This window comes from Neovison vison, chromosome 13 (genome assembly GCF_020171115.1).
Source record: "Neovison vison isolate M4711 chromosome 13, ASM_NN_V1, whole genome shotgun sequence".
In the NCBI taxonomy this organism is placed as follows: Eukaryota; Metazoa; Chordata; class Mammalia; order Carnivora; family Mustelidae; genus Neogale; species Neogale vison.
Genome location: NC_058103.1, coordinates 62,086,090 through 62,102,257, shown reverse-complemented (window position 1 = coordinate 62,102,257; position 16,168 = coordinate 62,086,090). Strand labels below are relative to the sequence as shown.

Genomic DNA, 16,168 nt, shown 5'->3' with positions numbered 1-16,168 from the left:
TATAACCATTATATCTATTTGTGTATGAAGAAACTTGAAATGTAATTTCACCCATTTGAACATATGTAGAAGTTCTTCAGTTTGTCATATCCCCATTTTCTTAAAGGCAAATCCTTTAAGATAATAACTTTCAATATTATCATTAATGAAAACAGCATTAGCTCTACAACAATCTTGTTTCTGAAGATAGTATTAAGAGTGGAATACTCAGAAATAGTGCTTGATCAACTACTTACTATTTTATGTATTTATCTTCTTAATTACTAGGATTTTAACTCAACATTTTTTCCTCAGCACTTACTTTTTTGGTCAAGGAGTCATCTGTATCAGAAGGCATTCTTGTTGATACATGAAATATTACTTCTACTGTAGAGGTAGCAAAATATGGTGTGGTCAATCCAGTGCTTTTGTTTTTTTGTAGTCCTCCCATGAAACCACAATGGTTTGTAAGATTGACCTGGGAGCAATGACACATAATATTAATCAACTAAACAAAACACAAAAACTTGCTACTGAAATAGACTCAAATTCCTCAATTTGCAAAAACATGGAGACGAAAGTCTTTGGCATGTTATCAACCAATACTTGATCCAGAATTACTACTTGGAGCTGTTCTGTTCACACTGGTACTTTTTAAGTATTTGTGGATCCCTAATTAATAGGAGTTAATTAGGAAAGAAATAAACTGCTGTAGAGTATGCATCTTTTGTTAGGCTACTAGGTATTAATGCTAAATCATAAAGGCTATGGGAGGACCCCAAAGCAAGAGTAAAAAAAATCAAGTGGCAAAAAACAAGACTGGAAATGATCTGGAGAAAAGTTAAAACAGTAATGTCACTTTGATAAGATGATTAATTAGGTGTGTTATATTTACTCATCGAAACTGGCTTCTTAATTTTTAGTACCTATCAAACAGCTCAAAACAAAAATACAAATATGCAGAACTTAACTGCACTTCCTTTTTTTTTTTTTTCCCAGTATGTATATGTTTATTATTAACAAACTCTATACATGGACTGCTGTACAAACATTCTATAATTACAAAGCATAAACAAAACATTTAACTGCACTTCTAATGCATTAAAAAACTACAAATTAATCTTTGCAAAGATTTTTACACATATTTTTTCCCGATTATAAATAAAATACACACTAATATCAGGGTCAATACATCGGGTAATATTTCCTGTACTTGTGCAATACCCAGAGCAACTTGTTTTCACTGTTGAAAATTAAAGAAAACATTAGAAAGCAAAAAGAAGCACAAAAGAAAAAAGAAACTTAAACATCACTTTATAACTCTCCACTCAGAGAAATCACTTTATACATGTTTTTAAAAAATGAAGTCTGAAATACAGATGGACCTAAAGGGTACAATTAATGCAAGTACAATAAGTCAGTCAGAAAAAGACCAAAACCATTTGATTTCACTTACATGTGGAATTTAAAAAATAGAACAAATGAACAAAGAAGAAAAGAAACAAACAAAAAAGTATACTCTTAAACAGAGGAAACTGGGGGTTGGCAGAGGGAAGGAAGGTGGGGTGTGGATGAAATAAAGGGGATTGAGTACACTTATGATCAGCACTGAGTAATGTGTAGAACTGATGAATCATTATAGTGTACATCTAAAAGTAATATAATACTGTATGTTAATTATACTCCAATTAAAAATTTAAAAATCTGAATAATCGATACAGTGAGAATTATAAAAACCAATTTTTGCACCATGTGAACTGAACATGTCTCAACTATCAATATCAGTCACAATGACTGAACATCTGAATAAGAAATTAGTTTTTATGTCATTACTATAAGATTGCCTCAACATTTATATTTTAAAATTTGACTCAGTGATATTCATATAATTAAAATTTCAAAAGTATACCAAAATTCTTCCATTTCTCTCATCTTTAGTGCTCAGTTCCCCTCCCAGAAAGCAATTTGTCTCTCTTTTTAAAAAAGATTTTATGTATATATTAGAGAGAGAACACAAGTACGGGGAACAGAGGAAGAAGGAGAAGCAGACTCCCCAGTGAGCAGGGAGCCCGACGAGGGGCTCGATTCCAGGATCCTGAGATCATGACCTGAGCCAAAGGCAGACACTTAACCGACTGAGCTACCCAATGCCCCTCTTTTCCTTTTTAAAGATTTTTTAATTTTTAAAAAAAAAATATTTGTCAGAGAGAGAGAGAGAGTGAGCAAGCACAAGTAGGAGGAGCAGCAGGCAAAGGGAAAAGAACTGCTCCCCACTGAGCAAAGAGTCTGAATTGATCCCAGAACCCTGCGATCATGACCTGAGTAAAAGACAGACACTCAACTGAATGAAACCCTCAGGCAGTCCAAGATTTATTTTGGAGATAAAGAGAGAGAATGCACAAGTGGGAAGAGGGAAAATGGGAGAGGGAGAGAAAGAATCCTTAAGTGGACCCCACTTGAGGACCCCCCACAGAGTGCGGGGCCCAATATGGAGCTCAGTCCCAGGGCTCTCAGATCATGACCTGAGCTGAAATCAAGACCCAGCTGCTTAACTGAGCCACCCAGGTGCCTCCAGAAAGCAATTTCTTAAATATCCTTTCAAAAATGTTCTCTGTATATATAATTAAATTCCTACATGTATGTGTATACACACACACACACAGCAATACATACAGTGTTTCCCACCATCCTTTTTTGCATTTAAAATACCTTGAAGAGTATTCATTAGTATGTAAAGAGCTTCCTTATTCTGTTTTCATTGCTTCACAGAAGTTCATTTTCTTGATGTACAATAATTAACTAGTTCCCTACTTAAAGGGTATTTAGGTTGTTTCCAATCTTTTGTTAATATGTCAATGATGAAGTGAATAACACAGAATACATGTCATGTTGCATTTGTGAAAGTAGATCTACAGGATAAATAGTTAAAAATGGAACTATAAGTCAATGGGCATGTAAACTTCCAATTTTGAAACTCACTAAAATGTCTATAGATGGCATCAACAGCGTATAAGAAAACTTGTTCCCCTCATGGCCTCACAAATATATTATCAAACTTTATGATCTTTTCAAATATGATAGGTGAAAAATAGTATAAAGGGCAAACCTTTTGTTTTCTTTTAGAGAAAAGGACCAGTTCTCTGGTCCTTTTCAGATCAGTGTAATGGAGAAAAGGTCTCATTCTAGAGTTCCTTTGCTCCAAACGTTTATGCAGTACTCGATAATCTCCATTTTTTAAATTCCATTTTTTAACTGGAGATAACCGTAGGTTAATAAGAAGTTTTAAAAAATAAAGAAAAGGCGGTCCTATGTACCCTATAACCAGATTACCCCAAATGCAAAACTATATTAAAACCAGGATACTGGATGGGGTTCAGTGGGTTGGGTGTCCAAGTCTTGATTTCAGCTCAGGTCATGATTTCATGGTCATGAGACTGAGTCTCAGCATGAAGCGTGCTTGAGATTCTTTCCCTCTTCCTCTGCCTCCCTGCCCCCTGCTTATTCTCTCTCTCTCAAAAGCAGGAAACAAAACAAAACAAAACAAAAATACCACAGGTTACTGGCATTAACATGATTGAGAAACAGAACATTTCAACGCCATAAGGATCCCCCATGTTACCCTGTTACATGAGCCACACCCACTTCCCTCTTATCCTACCTCCTCAAACCCCGACAATGAGTAATCTGTTTTTTTTACTACTAAATCGGTCATTTCAAGAATGTTTTATAAATAGACCTGATCTGTGACCCAGTAGGTGATCTATCCTAGAGTATGTTCCACGTGCACCAGAGGCGAGTGTGTACTCTGCTGCTTTAGGATGCAGTATTCCAAATATACATGTGAAGTCCACTTGGTCCAGTCTGTCATTCAAAGCCCTTATTTCCTTGTGGATCTTCTGCTTAAACGGTCTTTCCATTGCAGTGAAGGGGGTATTAAAGTCCCCTATTATTGCATTACTGTTGATGTGTTTCATTGATTTTATTAATTGGCTTATATATTTTACTGCTCCCATGCATAAATATTTACAATTGTTAGATCTTCTTGCATAGACTCTTTACTTATGACACAGTGTCCTTCCTCAACTCTTTATTACAGTCTTTGGTTTAAAATCTAATTTGTCTGATATAAGGATTGCTACCCCAGCTTTCTTTTGATATCCCCTGGCATGATAAATGGTTTCCTACCCTACCCTCTCACTTCAACTCTGGAGGTGTATTTGGGTCTAAAACGAGTCTCTTGCAGACTCATTTATCTGCAATCCCTGGGTCTTGCTTTTTTATTCAATCTGATACCCTGTGTTTTTTGATTGGGGCAGTTAGCCCATTTACATTCAGAGTAACTATTGAAAGATAAGAATTTAGTAACATTGTATTACCTGCAGAGTAACTGTTAATATTGTTTCTGTTCCTTTCAGGACTATGTTACTTTTGGGCTCTCTCTTCGCTTTGAGGATCCCTTTTAATATTTCTTGTAGGGTTGGTTTGGTGATCACAAATTCTCTTTAAGTTTCTGTTGTCATGGAAGCTTTTTATCACTATTATTTCGAAATACATCCTAGCTGAATATAAGTACTCTTGGTTGCATATTCTTCTCATTCAGCACCCTGAATATATTATGCCAGTTCTTTCTGGCCTGCCAGGTCTCTGTAGATAGATTTGCTGCCATTCTAAAGTTTCTATCCTCGTAGGATACAGACCTCTTGTTCTGAGCTGCATTCAGGATTTTCTCTTTGTCTCTGAGATTTGCAAGTTTCACTATTACATGTCAGGGCGTTGACCTGTTTTTACTGATTTTTGAGAGGAATCCTCTGTGCCTCCTAGACTTGAATGCCCATTTCCTTTCCCAGAACAGGGAAGTTCTCTGCTATAATTTGCTCCAATATACCTTCTGCCCCCATCTCTCCAAATTACTCTAATATTATTCTGCTTTATAGTATCACTTATCTCTCTAATTCTCCTTTTGTGATCCAAGAGTTGTTTATCTTTTTTCAGCTTCTTTATTCTCCATCATTTTGTCTTGTATATCACTAATTCTCTCTTTTGCCTCCTTTATCCTAGTAGTTAGAGCTTCCATTTTTTATTGCATCTCATTAATAGCCTTTTTTATTTCAACTTGGTTTTTAGTTCTTTTATTTCTCCAGAAAGGAATTCTCTGCTGTCATCTATGCTTCCTTTGAACCCAGCTAGTATCTTTAGAATCATTATTCTGAACTCAAATTCCAATATCTTATTTATGTTCATACTGATTAGGTTCCTGGCAGTCAGTACTGCCTCTTGTTCTCTTCTCTGAGGTGAGTTTTTCCATTTTGTCATTCTTACAAAAAGTGGTCACTTTTCTATTCATAGAACTACAGCTTTTTTTTTTTCTCTTAGATATCTGGCTGTGTTCACAGGTGTTTAGAATGATTTGAAAGCTATCTAGCTGAATTCTTGGGACCAGATGAAATTCAGATCTCCTATTCCACCACCATTTTGGATCAATCCTCCTCTCAACCAGTATCAAAAGACTCGGATCAGTCCCTACATATTTTCAGACCACAATGCTTTGAAACTGGAACTCAATCACAGGAGGAAATTTAGAAAGAACTCAAATACATGGAGGCTAAAGAGCATCCGACTAAAGAATGGATGGTTCACCCAAGAAATTAAAGAAGAATTTTAAAAATTCACAAAAACTAATGAAAATGAGAAGACAACTGTTCAAAATCTTTGGGATGCAACAAAGGTGGCCTTAAGAGGAAAGTATATAACAATACAAACCTTTCTCAGGAAATAAAAAAGTTCTCAAATATACAACCTAAACTTATACCTAAAGGAGCTGGAGAAAGAACAGCAAATAAAGCCTAAACCCTGCAGAAGAAAATTAATAAAGGTTAGAGCAGCAAACAATGAAATAGAAACCAAAAGAACAACAGAACAGATCAATGAAACTAGGAGCTGGTTCTGTGAAAAAATTAGTAAGATTGATAATCCCCTGGCCAGACTTATCAAAAAGCAAAGAGAAAGGATCCAGATAAATAAAATCATGAATGAAAGAGGAGCTATCACAACTAACACCAAAGAAATACAAACAATTATAAGAACATACTATGAGCAATATATGACAACAAATTAGGCAATCTGGATGAAATGCATTCTTAGAGATATATAAACTACCAAAACTGAAACAGAAAGAAACAGAAAACCTGAAGAGACCCATAACCAGCAAGGAAACTGAAGCAATAATTAAAAATCTCCAAACAAACAAGAGCCCAGGGCCAGATGGCTTCCCAGGGGAATTCTACCAAACATTTGAAGAAGAATTAATACCTAGTCTTTTGAAGCTTTTTTAAAAAATAGAAATGGAAGAAAAACTTCCAAACTCTTTCTATGAAGCCAGCATTACCTTGATCCCAAAACCAGACAGAGACCCCACCAAAAAGAATTACAGACCAATATCTCTGATGAACAAAGACGAAAAAATTCTCACCAAGATACTAGTCAATAAGGTCCAATAGTACATTAAGAGGATTATACACCATGATCAAGTGGGATTTATTCTTGGGCTGCAAATGTGGTTCAACACCTGCAAATCAATGTGATATACCACATAAATGAAAGAAAGAACAAGAACCATAGGATCATCTCAATAGATGCAGAAAAAGCATTTGACAAAGTACAGCATCCTTTCTTGACTAAAACTCTTTACAGTGTAGAGGCAGAGGGAACATACCTGAATATCATAAAAGCCATATATGAAAAGCCCTTACTAAGTATCATTTCAATGGGGAAAAACTGATAGATTTTCCCCTAAGGTCAGGAACATGGCAGGTATGTCCACATCACCACTGCTGTACGTAGTACTAGAAGTCCTAGCCTCAGCAGTCAGATAACAAAAAGAAATAAAAGGCATCTGAATTGGCAAAGAAGAAGTTAAACTCTCACTCTTTCCAGAACACATAATATTCTATGTGGAAAACCCCAAAGACTCCACCCCAATTGCCAGAACTCATATAGGAATTCAGCAAAGTGGCAGATAAAATCAATGCACAGAAATCAATTGCACTCTTATATACTAACAAGGAGACAAATCCCATTTACAATTGCACCCAAAACTATAAGATACCTAGGAATAAACCTAACCAAAGATGTAAAGGATGTGTACTCAGAAAACTATAGAACATTCATGAAAGAAGTTGAGGAAGACACAAAGACAAGGAAAAATGTTCCATGTTCATGGACTGGAAGGACAAATATTGCTAAAATGTCAATGCCACCTAGAACAATCTATACATTCAATGCAATTCCTATCAAAATACCATCATCTTTTTTCACAGAGCTGGAACAAATAATCCTAAAATTTATATAGAACCAGAAAAGACCCCAAATAGCCAAAGGAATGTTGAAAAAGAAACCAAAGCTGATGGCATCACAATTCTGGACTTCAAGCTCTATTACAAAGCTGTAATCATCAAGACAATATGGTAGTGGCACAAAAACAGACACATAGATCAATGGAACATAATAGAGAACCCAAAAATGGACCCTCAACAATATGGTCAACTAATCTTCAACAAAGCAGGAAGGAATATCCAATGGGAAAAAGACAGTGTCCTCAAATGGTGTAAGGAAAACTGGACACCCACATACAGAAGGATGAAACTGGACCATTTCCTTAAACACAAAAATATACTCAAAATGGATAAAAGACCTAAATGTGAGACAGGAATCCATCAAAATCCTAGAAGAGAACACAGGCAGCAACTTGACCTGGCCACAGCAACCTCTTGTTATACATGTCTCCAAAGGCAAGGACAATAAAGGCAAATTTAACTACTGGAACTTCTTCAAGATAAAAAGCTTTTGCACAGCAAAGCAAACAGTTGACAAAACCAAAAGACAACCAACAGAACTTCTTCTTCATGTCTTCTTCATGTCAGTGAAGACATGAACAGACATTTCTCCAAAGACATACAAATGGCTAAGAGACACATGAAAAAATGCTCAACATCACTCTGCATCAGGGAAATACTAATCAAAACCACAATGAGATACCACCTCACACCAGTGAGAATGGCTAAAATTAACAGGTCAGGAAATGACAGATGTTGGTTGGAATGTACAGAGGGGAGAACCCTCCTACACTATTGGTAGGAATGCAAGCTGGTGCAGCCACTCTGGAAAACAGCATGGAGGTTCCTCAAAAAGTTGAAAACAGAGCTACCCTATGACCCAGCAATCACACTACTGGGTGTTTATCCCAAATATACAAATGTAGTGATCCAAAGGGGCACCTGCACCCCTATATTTTTGTAGTTTCAATGTCCACAAAACTCAAGCTCTGGAAAGAGCCCAGATGTCCATCGACAGATGATTGGATAAAGAAGATATGATACACATACACACACACACACACACACCACACACAGGACTATTACATAGCAATCAAAGATGAAATCTTGCCATTTGCAATGACAGAACTAGAGGGTATTATGCTAAGTGAAGTAAGTCCATCAGAGAAAGACAATTATCATATGATCTCACTGATATGTGAAATTTAAGAAATAAGGCAGAGGATCATAGGGGAAGAGTGGAAAAAATGAAACAAGACGAAACCAGGAAGGGAGACAAACCATAAAAGATTCTTAATCATAGGAAACAAACTGAAGGTTGATGGAGGGGAGGGGGGTAGCGCAATGGGGTAGCTGGGTGATGGACATTAAGGAGGGCGTGTAATGTGTAATGAACACTGGGAATTACATAAGACAGATAAATCCCAGGCCTGTACCTCTGAAACCAATAATATATTATATGTTAATTAACTGAATTTAAGTTTTAAAATGTTAGAAGAATGTTATATAAATAGAATTATATACTATGTAACTTTGCCAAGAATTTGGAGATTTTCCCATTATCTTTCTGCTAATGATTTCACATTTTTTCTCACTGTAATTAGAAAACATACTGAATGATTTCAATGCTTTTAAGTTTGCTGCAGTGTTTTTTATGGTCTAATATGTCTATCTTGGTATATGGTCCATGGACACTTGAAAAGAATAAGTATTGCAATGATGTTGGGTAAAGTGTTCTATAAATGTTGCTTGATGGTATTGTTGAGTTCTTCTACATACTTGCTGATTTTCTGCCTGGCTCTTTTAGTTGTTGAGAAAGAGGTGAAGTCTCTATCCATAACTATGGATTTGTCTATTTCATTTTTCAGTTGTATCAGTTTTTTGTTTCATATATTTTTCAGTTGTGTTATTTGCTGAGCACATACTATGTCTTCTTGGACTGCCATTTTATAATATCACCATCTCTGGAAATTCTCTCCGCTCTGAAGTCTCCCTTAGCTAATACTAATGTAACCACTATAGCTTTCCTTTGATTAATGCTTACATGAAAGAACTCTGCCATCCTTTTGTTTTTTCTTTAAAGACTTGTTTATTTGAAAGAGAGAAAAGGGAGGGACAGAGGGAGAGACAACATGCAGGGGATGGGCAGAAGGAGAGAGAGAGAATCTCAAGCAGACTCCACACTGATCATGGAGCCTGATGTAGGGCTCAATCTCACAACCCTGAAATCATGACCCAAGCTGAAATAAAGAGTTGGATGCTTAACTAACTGGGCTACCTAGGCACCCTATCCATCCTTTTACTCTCTACCAGCCTATATTAAAATATTTGAAGGGAATATAATTTATATAGCATAGAGGAGGGGTCTTATCTTTTAATGCACTCTGATAACTTTTAATTGATATTTTTAGACCACTTATATTTAATGTAATTACTGATATGTTAGGGCTTAAGCCTGCTGCTTTATTGTTTCCGGTTTATTTTCTGTTTTTCATTTCTTTATTTTACCTGCCTCCTGTCAATTACTTAAACATTTTCTAGAATTCCATTTTTATTTACCATTCTTTGAATGTATTTTTTGATTTTTTTTTTTTTAGTGGTTGCTCTTGGTATAAGATTATATATACATAACTTATCACAGTCTACCAATGTCACTTCACCAATTTGAGTAAACTAACAAACCCTGCCTCAGTTTATGCCCCTGTATGCTTAATTGTTGGTAATATAATTGTCATGAATATTTTCATGGCATTACACTTAGAAACACATCAGAAATAATTTTTGCACCATCAAACATAATTAAGAAAACCCAAGAGAAAAAGTAATGCCTAATGTATTTACCCATATTTTTTCTTGTCAAACTTTTTCTTTCTAATGTTCCAAGTTTCTTTCTACTGCTTCCTTTCTGTTAATATAACTTTGTTTAGTTGTTCTTTTAGGGTAGGTCTGGCAGCAACAGATTCTCTAAGTTTTCCTTCATCTGAGAATGTTTGGCTTCATTCCTTCACTAGCTAATATGAGCCTGGTTGAGAATTTTTCTCTCAGCAGTTGAAAAATATTGTTACTCTCTATGGCTATTATAGTTTGTTTCTTGTGGTTTGGTTTTGTTTTTTAGTAGGTTCCATGCTCAGCTTGGAACCCAATGTGGGGCTTGAACTCACAACCCTGAGATAAAGGCCTGAACTGAAGAGCTGAGCCAAGACCAAGAGATGGACGCTTAACTGACTGTGCCACCCAGTCATCCCTGGCTTCTATAGTTTCTGATAAGAGATTCCCTATTATTCTAATTGCTTTCTCCTTATAGATAAAAAAACTTTTCCCCAGATGCTTTTTAAGTTTTGAGATTTCTTATTTAATTATGATGTGTCTTGTATGGATTTCTTTCAATTTATCCTATTTGAGTTTCACACAGCTTCTCTAATCTGTAGCTTTATTCACTTTATTTCTCTTGCCAATTTGGGAAATTTTCAACATTATTTCTTCAAGTAATTTTCAGACCCAACCTATTCTCTTTTTCTTGGACTCACATAACAGGAATGTTAAATCTTTTGTCATAGCCCCATAGGTCTCTGATGCTCTGTTGATTGTACTTAAGCCTTTTCTCCCTCTGCTAGTTACATTTTTTATTGTTCTCTCTTCCAGTTTATTGATTCTTCTGTACCCCCATCTCTACCTAACTCTGTTGCTGGCATATCTACTGACTTTATTTCAGTAGTTAAATTTTCAGATTTTCTGTTTTTCATTTATTTCAACTGTATTCCTAATTGCTAGTCAAAGTATGTCTATTATGGTTACCTCAAAATCTTTGTCATCTGGTGTTACTATGTATTTTCTTCTTTTCATCCAGTTTGAGACCTTGCTGGGTCTTGGTATGATAGCTGATCAATGCTTGGGCATTTTTATATCGTAAGACTATGAATCTTATTTAAAACTTGTTTCAGCTGGCTGTTTCGTAACACAGCTCTTTCAAAATAGCAAGGTGGTTACTGCTTCACTATAGGCAGGTGGACAACTGCAGAGGGGAGCGCCTCATTACTGTTAGGTGGAATTAGGAGTTCTGGTTTCCTATGTGGTGTCCACTGAGGAAACATTAGTCATTACTGGTAGGGTTAGTCTTATTACTGCTGGGTGATGGTAAAAGGCCTACTTCTCCAGTAGGCTTCCTCTCATCTATCCTGGTGGGGAGGAAGAGGCACCTCATATGATGGGTAGGGAGAGAATTCCAGGATCCTCAAGTAGTCATCACTAACATTGTGGGGGGGGGGGTGCTTGGGGGGACATGATCAGCTGACAGAGATGAAAATATTGGCTTTCTGGTTGGCCTTCTCTACTCATGTGGTGTTGGGATTGCCTCATTGCAGTGTCATGAGGGTGATAGGCTAGGCTCCCTAACCGACCTGTGTTGTCAGGCATGGGGATGGGAGTCATAGTATTTTCTTCCGTGCTTGGTTGGAACAGTAGAGCAGTTACTGTCTAAATGTTTTTTGTCTTTCTAGGTTGCTCCTTTCCTGGGCTTTTGCCTAGAAAAAGAGGACTTTTGTTGGGGTTCTTTTGGTCAGTGCTTATTGATGTTTCTAGATTCCTATTTCAGATCCAATTTGGAGATACAGGAGACAAAGAGAAAACCTTGAGAACCCATAATCACATCATTCCATGGTCCTAAGTTGGTCTGTCTTCCTCTTCACCTTTAGGAGTCTTTTTGTTGGTTTATATATAATGTCCAGAGTTTTTGTTGTAGTTAAGTGTGACAAATAAGGAGATTATGTCTCTTTGGTCTTCATAGAAATGAAATTTCCCACTGTACAACTTAATGGGTATCAGTATATTCACAGATAAGTGCAATCATCATCACAGTCAATTTTAGAACATTTTCATCAAAAAGAAACCCTGTACCCTTTAGCTATCTCCCTATCACATGTCTTTGTGACTGGGTTCTTTCATCTAACATAATATTTTCTAGGTATATCTACACTGGACCATGTCAATACTTTATTGCTTTTCATGGACAAATAATATTCCATTATATGAATATCATATTTTATCCATTCATCCATTGATGGTCATTTGCGTTGCTTCCACTTTTTGGCTATTATGAATAATGTTCCTATAAACATCCATGTACAAGTTTTTGTCTGGATATATCATTTCATTTCTCTTGGGTATCTATCTACCTAAGAGTAGAATTTCTGATCATACAGTAATTCTGTGTTTACTATTTGATGAACTGCCAGATCATTTTCCATAGCAGTTATACCATTCCACATTCCTACTAGCAGTGTAACAGGGTTCAGATTGTACCAAATCCTAGCCTATAACTATTATTATCTTACTTTTTGATTTTGGTCAATGAAGTAGTACCTTTATGTGGTTTTGATTTGCATTTCTCTGATTATGATGTCAATTATCTTTTCATGAGCTAATTAGTTATTTGCATATCTTATTAAGAAAAATGTTCCTTCAGATCTTAATTTTTTAACTCCATTGTTTTCTAATTATTGATTTTTTAAAATTCAGTTGTTTTCTAATTATTGGTTTGTATGAGTTCTTGGTATATTTTAGATTCAAGTCCCTTATCACATATATGATTTGCAATTATTTTTTCCAATTCAGTAGACCGTCTTCTCACTTTATTTACAGTCTCATTTGAAGCACCAAAGTTTAAAGTCTAATGAAATCCTATTTATTTATTTACTTATTTTAAAGATTTTATTTATTTGAGGGAGACAGTGTGTGAGTGGGTAGGGTAAGAAAGGGAGGGACAGGGAGAAAGAATCTGAAGCAGATTTCACGACTGAGTGGGGAGCCCAACATGGGGCTTGTTCTCAAGCCCCTGACATATGACCTGAGCTGAAACCAAGAGCTGGACACTTAATCAACAGAGCCATTCAGGTGCCCTGAAATCCAATTTATTTATTTTTTCCTTTGCTGTTCAAGTTTTTAGTGTTAAATGTAAAAATCCCTTTTATGTATTAACTATAGCTCCATAAAGCTAGGGGGGAAAAATCTTAGCAAAATCCAAGGTCATGAAAATTTACCTCCTATTGTCTTAAAAGTGTTTTATACTTTTAGCTCTTACAATTAGGTTCTTGATTTATTTTGAGTTAATTTTTGTATATATATATATACATGGTGTGTATATACCATATATATATATACACACACACACACATATATATACATGTGTATATATATATGGTGTGTGTGAGGTAAGAGTTCAACTTCATTCTTTTGCATGTGGCTATTCAGTTGTTCTGGCACCATTTATTGAAAAGACTATTCTTCCTCCACTGGATAGTCTTGGCACTTGTCAAAAACCAGATGACCACAGATGTATAGATTTATTTCTAGAATCTCAATTCTATTCCATTGAGCAATACATCTATCCTTGGTACAAGTGCCATACTGTTTGATTATTATTTTGTACTGTTTTGAAATATAGAAGTGTGTGTACTCCCACTTTGTTCTTTTTTCAAATGTCTCTTGCTTTTACTAATACTTTTCTGTGTTTTTTTTAATAGAAAAATCTATTTATAATTTTTCTTTACAGTTTCCAAAGCACTTTCACATGCCTCATCTCAACTGAGATTCACATTATATTTGTTACATAAAGTATATTACACTTGACAAACAAGCAAACAGGAACAAAGACCCCAAGTAACTCACTTAAAGAGAAATACCATGTAAGATAAGCCATTAAAAACATATACTGGATAATAAAGACTTATGTACTGAACACTGTACAAGGCACTTGGATGTCTTTTAAAATGAAATGAGATAAAAGTGAGATAAAGTACCTGCCCTCTAGGAGGGGCTGATAGTCTAGTGCAGTGGTCTTCAACAATTTTGTTCATGCACTCTCTACAAGAATTTTTAAAAACTATGTATTAAATTGACAACTATATGAAAAATTTCATCGCAAGTTTAAACTGTTGGAAAAGAAATAATTTTCCAGTGTATTGTATGTTACATGTACTTGTCCTTTAAATATATTTTCATCAAACTGTAGAGCTACAGATTTGGCTGATACAATATAGAAAAAATGCCTGCTATTAACTTAATGACAAATCAATCAGCTATCATCAAATTCACTTTCTGTTAGAAAATGTCTGACACTTTATGTGTCAATTTAACTGAACATATTAATGCAAATCTTCATGACAAATACCTCTCTTCTGCGTTACAACTCTAAGATAGACATATTTGATACAGGAACCTTGACATGAGCTGGTTGCTAGAATGACAGAAAATGCAGTACCTTTTAATATTTCCTGATTTGCCATCAGAGACCCCCCCTCAGAACATGCCTTCTTGAATGAACTTTTTTTGGATGACAAACCTTCTGGGGCAATATAGGACTTGGGTGAGTGTACGGTATGTCTTTCTTTTACAGAGCTGAAGAATAGAAAAGCTAAGACTGTAGAAGCATTCTAAGGCATTAATTTTAGTAAAATCCAGGATCTGGAAATTAATCTCCTCAAAACTAACCAAGTCAATGTGCCTCCTAAAAGCCTTGGTATAGTGCTGAAGATATTCATATCTTAATTGGAGATCACTTGTCTATTGGTCACAACTGTGAAGAAAATCCAGATCTCCTAAACCTAGGAGTTTAGTACTCTCTAACAATATACTCACTTATAAAAAAAAAGTCAACAACTTTCCTTTCAAAGTCCAAACTGCTTCTGTCTTTGCAGATAGGATATAAAGCAGAAACAATAACACACCTGGCATTAAGTTGTTGAGTCTCCTAAAGTAATTCTTCTAAAAAAAGCTAGAAGGTGGGACGCCTGGGTGGCTCAGTTGGTTAAAAGCAGCTGCCTTCGGCTCAGGTCATGATCCCGGCGTCCTGGGATCGAGTCCCACATCGGGCTCCTTGCTCGGCGGGGAGCCTGCTTCTCCCTCTGCCTCTGCCTGCCATTCTGTCTGCCTGTGCTCGCTCTCTCCCCTTCTCTCTCTCTGATAAATAAATAAAATCTTAAAAAAAAAAAAAGAAAAGCTAGAAGGTGTGGGGGGGGCAGAAGATGGCAGAAGAGTAAGGAACCCTATTTCAACAGGTCCCCTGAATTGAGCTGGATATCTACCACACCACTCTGAACACCTATGAAATCAGCCAGAGATGTAAGAATATATCCAAATCTCTCTCAAAAGAATATCTCCTATAGTTTGTTTTGTGGTGTGAAACGGGGCATTGTGATTCTGCAGGCAGATATTGGAAGTTAAATGGAAGGGGGAGGGAGCCTCCAGGATCTTGCACCACTAGAGCACAAAACCCTCCTGCGCTGGGGAATGGGCAGAGATTTGAAGACCTGGAGCATCGGGAAAGGACTTTAGGGCAGACCCCAGACTGAAACCTGGAGCTGCGGAGTGTGTGTGGGCAAACTGACAAAACTGGTGGTTGCACAAAGGGCAGAGACATGCATGCCTAGACTTGGAAGTGAGGGCTGGGAATACTGGTGTGGGGCACACAACCAAGAATGTTGCAGTTTTTAGCAGCACAGATAAAAATGGAGGCAATGTGGTTGGAATGTTTACAGGAAAACAGGCTGCGATCTCTCTGTTCTGAGACACAAGTTTGGATATGGTCACTTCTGCTCTGACACTCGGAACAGACACAGAAAGCTGCCAGGGAAAGCCACCATGGAACAAAAGCCCCCCAAAACTGGTTTGCATTGAGCCTATCCCCCACCAAAGGGGGACAAGGCAACTCCGTCCAAATAGGGTTGCCTGAGTAACAGCCCAGCAGGCCCCTCCCCAAGAAGACAGGCTAAGATAACAATAGGCCAACAACCATAAGGTCCCTATAACACAGGTGTTATCTTGCTTGGGTTGTGGGCAATAATTTGCAGTAGGTACATTCCCTC

The 16,168-nt window shown here is 36.5% G+C and overlaps 1 protein-coding gene across 11 annotated transcripts in view; it reads right to left on the bottom strand.

Annotated features, from left to right (window-relative positions):
* RALGAPA1 (Ral GTPase activating protein catalytic subunit alpha 1) overlaps window positions 1-16,168 on the bottom strand; it is a 267,907-nt gene that overhangs the window by 54,094 nt on the left and 197,645 nt on the right. For all 11 annotated transcript variants that reach the window (XM_044232090.1, XM_044232095.1, XM_044232088.1 and 8 more), the window contains one exon: window positions 302-457. In XM_044232090.1, the coding sequence (XP_044088025.1) occupies window positions 302-457 (156 nt within the window). The remainder of the gene's footprint in view (window positions 1-301; window positions 458-16,168) is intronic.